This window comes from Sprattus sprattus, assembly GCF_963457725.1.
Source record: "Sprattus sprattus genome assembly, chromosome: 15".
NCBI lineage: Eukaryota > Metazoa > Chordata > Actinopteri > Clupeiformes > Clupeidae > Sprattus > Sprattus sprattus.
In genome coordinates, this window is record NC_137913.1 from 19,139,402 (window position 1) to 19,142,952 (window position 3,551).

General features: G+C 41.0%; 1 protein-coding gene across 1 annotated transcript; it reads left to right on the plus strand.

Annotated features, from left to right (window-relative positions):
- Positions 1-1,022: 1,022 nt before the first annotated feature.
- Positions 1,023-3,060, plus strand: figla (folliculogenesis specific bHLH transcription factor; the record flags this gene model as incomplete). Its single annotated transcript, XM_080852617.1, has 3 exons — positions 1,023-1,208; positions 1,583-1,726; positions 2,785-3,060. The coding sequence occupies 3 exons, from the start codon at positions 1,023-1,025 to the stop codon at positions 3,058-3,060; spliced, it is 606 nt and encodes a 201-aa protein (XP_080708743.1).
- Positions 3,061-3,551: the final 491 nt, after the last annotated feature.

Consider the following 3,551-nt stretch of genomic DNA (forward strand, 5'->3'; position numbering starts at 1 on the left):
AGGAAAGAAGAGTGTAAGAAGGTAAGAAGAAAGGAAAGAAAAATGGAAGAAGGATAGAAGAGTGGAAGAAGGAAAGAAGAAAGGAAAGAAGAGTGGAAGAAGGAAAGAAGAAAAGAAAGAAGAGTGAACAAGAGTGGCTCTGGATAAAGCCAGTAAAGAGAGAGTGACGAGGGAAAATATTGAAAGGAGAGAAAAAAGAGTGAAGCAGAGAGATGGAGTGTGAGAGAAAGTAGAGTGAAAGGGATAAAGAGATAGAAGGAGAGAGAAAAAAAGTAGAGTATGGAAGGTGTCTCTTAATATTCCTAGTTATATAGTTGAATGGAGAGGGACAGAGAGAAGAGGAGCCTTGGAACCTTGGCGCAGGTGTCAGTGAAGCACAGGTGCAAGCCAGTTTAATGACCCTATTATGATGTCATAATGGCCCAATGTAAGTCAATGGGAAAATGTATATTCGTTTTTCTTTAATATCTTAAAAAGTATAAAGTTTAGAAAAGTGAAAAATACATAGCATAAGTGTCCTTTACAAGACCTACGTGACAAAGTTTGAACAAGGTTTCTAAGTTAAGCGGTTCGACCTGAATTAATCGCAGAAAAAGGTGAGAAGAAGAAGAAGCAGCCTAGGAATAACAATACAGGTCATTTCATGCACTGTAACAATCAATCAAAGGCAACAGTCAACTAAGTCCAGGCAGTTGTTTAATCGGTTTGTACCCAAACCCTGACATCTAGTGGAGGAAATTGAATCTTACACTCGCTACCCTGTTGAAAGCTGTGAGAGGGTGCACCTTTGGTAACGTTAATTAGGTAACCAAGGGTTTGTAGGTGCACACCTGTGAGATTTAGTTTGACGACTCCGCCTCAATTCAGTTGTACACTGCTCTGAAGTGGTCTACTGGTTTTGAGGTGTTAACGACAAAGTTTCAAACTTAAATTGTTTCTTTGAACATTGTGTGCTTTTCTTTTACATTATACAACATTCATAACAGATTAATATGTCTGGTAGAAAGATTAAGGCCATCTTAATGAATGTTCCTGAGGGAGAGTTAATGGGTGATATTTTGTTGCAAGAGACCGGTGAGCCATTGCTTCCTGTTCATGTCAATATTGTTAAATTAAAGCGCACGAACGGCGGCGTTTACGTTACTGCTGAGGACAGGGATGAGGCCGTCAAGAAAAGACAGCTGGCTAATGCCAAGGAACGATTAAGAGTAAGTGTTCATGTCTGTTAATTCATCAGTCCAAACGTATAAATTAGTCACTACCCCTCAGCTGTGTTGCCCAGAACAGGATTCGGAGACTTGCCCCATTTGATTATGCAGAAGTAGCAATGCAGCTCTCTATATCTGATAACGGACATACCACCAAAGAAGTAAACGAGGCATGTAGCCTACACTGTAAATTAGTTATTTTTGCCATGTACAAACTAGATGGTCTAAAAAGGATGAACCATGGCTTCAATATGCTAAAAATAGCAATGCAAGGATAGGCTACATCGTGAAATTGTTAAATGGCCTAGAGCATGGTTTTAAGGACCTAAATCTGTCACTGGTGATGATGAGGACTGACTTTTTCCTTGTCTCAGGTGAAGAGCCTGAACTCCATGTTCTCTCACCTCAAGCGCATAGTGCCAGTGATGCCGCTTGGCCGCAAGCCCAGTAAAGTGGACATGCTGAAGGCGGCCACCGAGTACATCAGGCTACTGTCAGCTGTTCTCCGGGACACCTGCGTAAGTAAACTGGCATTGTCTGATTATGCAGAAATTCCTCCCTTCCCCCTTATTTCGTCGAACAGTAGTTCTATCAACAACAGTATAAGGTTAAGTTTAACATCAGGTTACCTATCCTCTCAGTTGCTACAAGAAGGAACTAAAAAGCAACGGTTTGTTATCCACTGCTATACCCTTACTTCACCACTATATAATTGTTGACAAGTTGTATGTGATCTTTAAAAACTGTGTCGCCTACTACTAGGCCTATTCAGTCTTGCCGTAAGGATATGCTACCTGTATGTTAAGTATTCATAATCATTCGCAGACAGAAGTTGTGCTAAACAGTCTGGATTATCACTTGCATTTATTTAAATTAGTAGAAAAGGACTAATTTCATTCATTTTGCAACACCCAACTAAAATCACTAACTAAAATCAACAAAGGCAGAGTAATCTGTTCTTCTGTACAGGAATTCAGAAGAGGAGAATACAGTCAAGGGTAAATAAATTGTAATGTTCTTGCAATTTTTTCACTAAAGGACGGAGAAACTCCAGACATCGTCCTTGAAAGTGGAAATGGTCTGCCAAATACAGACGACAGACTCGCAGGTGTTTGGACTGTGGATGAGGTTGGTTTTTCACTGCACAAGTGTTAGACATGCCCTCTACTCACTCCCTCAGTTTACACATTTATATATAAAGGGTTCGGAAAGGTAACATATAAAGACAACTGTAATGTTTTAGGTGTGCATCATTAGGAGTCCTTGACACCTTGTTTTACCTTAGTATTTACATATACTTTTGTGCATGGTCATTGAATTGGAGAGGTGGTCTCTGTGCGGTGCATTTGCCCATGGCCTTATAGGCACTGAACCATTTACATCTACATTCACCATTGGTTGTTTTCTAAAATACTTGCTATTACCCAAAGCAACTCACTGCAGTTGAAAGTAAGCTGTGTGTTAAGGGCAGAACGGTGTATAAAAGCCATGGTTTAGCAATACAGCATACTAACCAAATGTATACTTATTTATGTATACTATTATGTCTCTGCCTCCTCCCATCTCCCCCTCTCAGATACTGGACTCTATGTCCAGCACTGTGCCGAATGAAGCCGAGTCTGCTCCCACACCAGTGGTTGCTCCAGGATTCCACTTCGAGGATCAAAAGCCTAGTGGCTTGGTGGTGCACTGTGTGAAATCTTCTTACCAGTACATCGTTCAGTTCACCCCAGTGGATCATGCCACACTTCAACCTGCATGTTCCACTCACCCAGACCTTACCACTCCGCCTCAGCCCCAGATTCAGCTTCAGTCTCAGCTTCAACTTCAGCTTCAGTCTCAGCCCCATTAGTGTGTGTGTGTGTGTGTGTGTGTGTGTGTGTGTGTGTGTGTGTGTGTGTGTGTGTGTGTGTGTGTGTGTGTGTGTGTGTGTGTGTGTGTGTGTGTGTGTGTGTGTGTGTGTGTGTGTGTGTGTGTGTGTGTGTGTGTGTGTGTGTGTGTGTGTGTGTGTGTGTACGATGAATTGTGATATTGTGTCTGACCTGTTTGTCTCTATAACCTGTCCTTCTAAAGTGAGGGTTTAAGGTCTTTGGGTGTTGTATAACAGCCTTTTCCTTCACAAATGTCAAAAGAAGCACTATGTTTAGTATTTATTTATGTTGGTATTTATGTTTTCAATTTAAATACACTCGTACATGAGTGGGATGTTTCTAAATATGGAGAAGTTATACATTATTTTTAAGTAGTAATTTTGGTGGTGGATATACCTTCTTTTCTGTAGGTGGGGGGAGAACCCCATAATAAATTCACTAGCATACACAAAGTGATGTCGCTTGTGCTTTT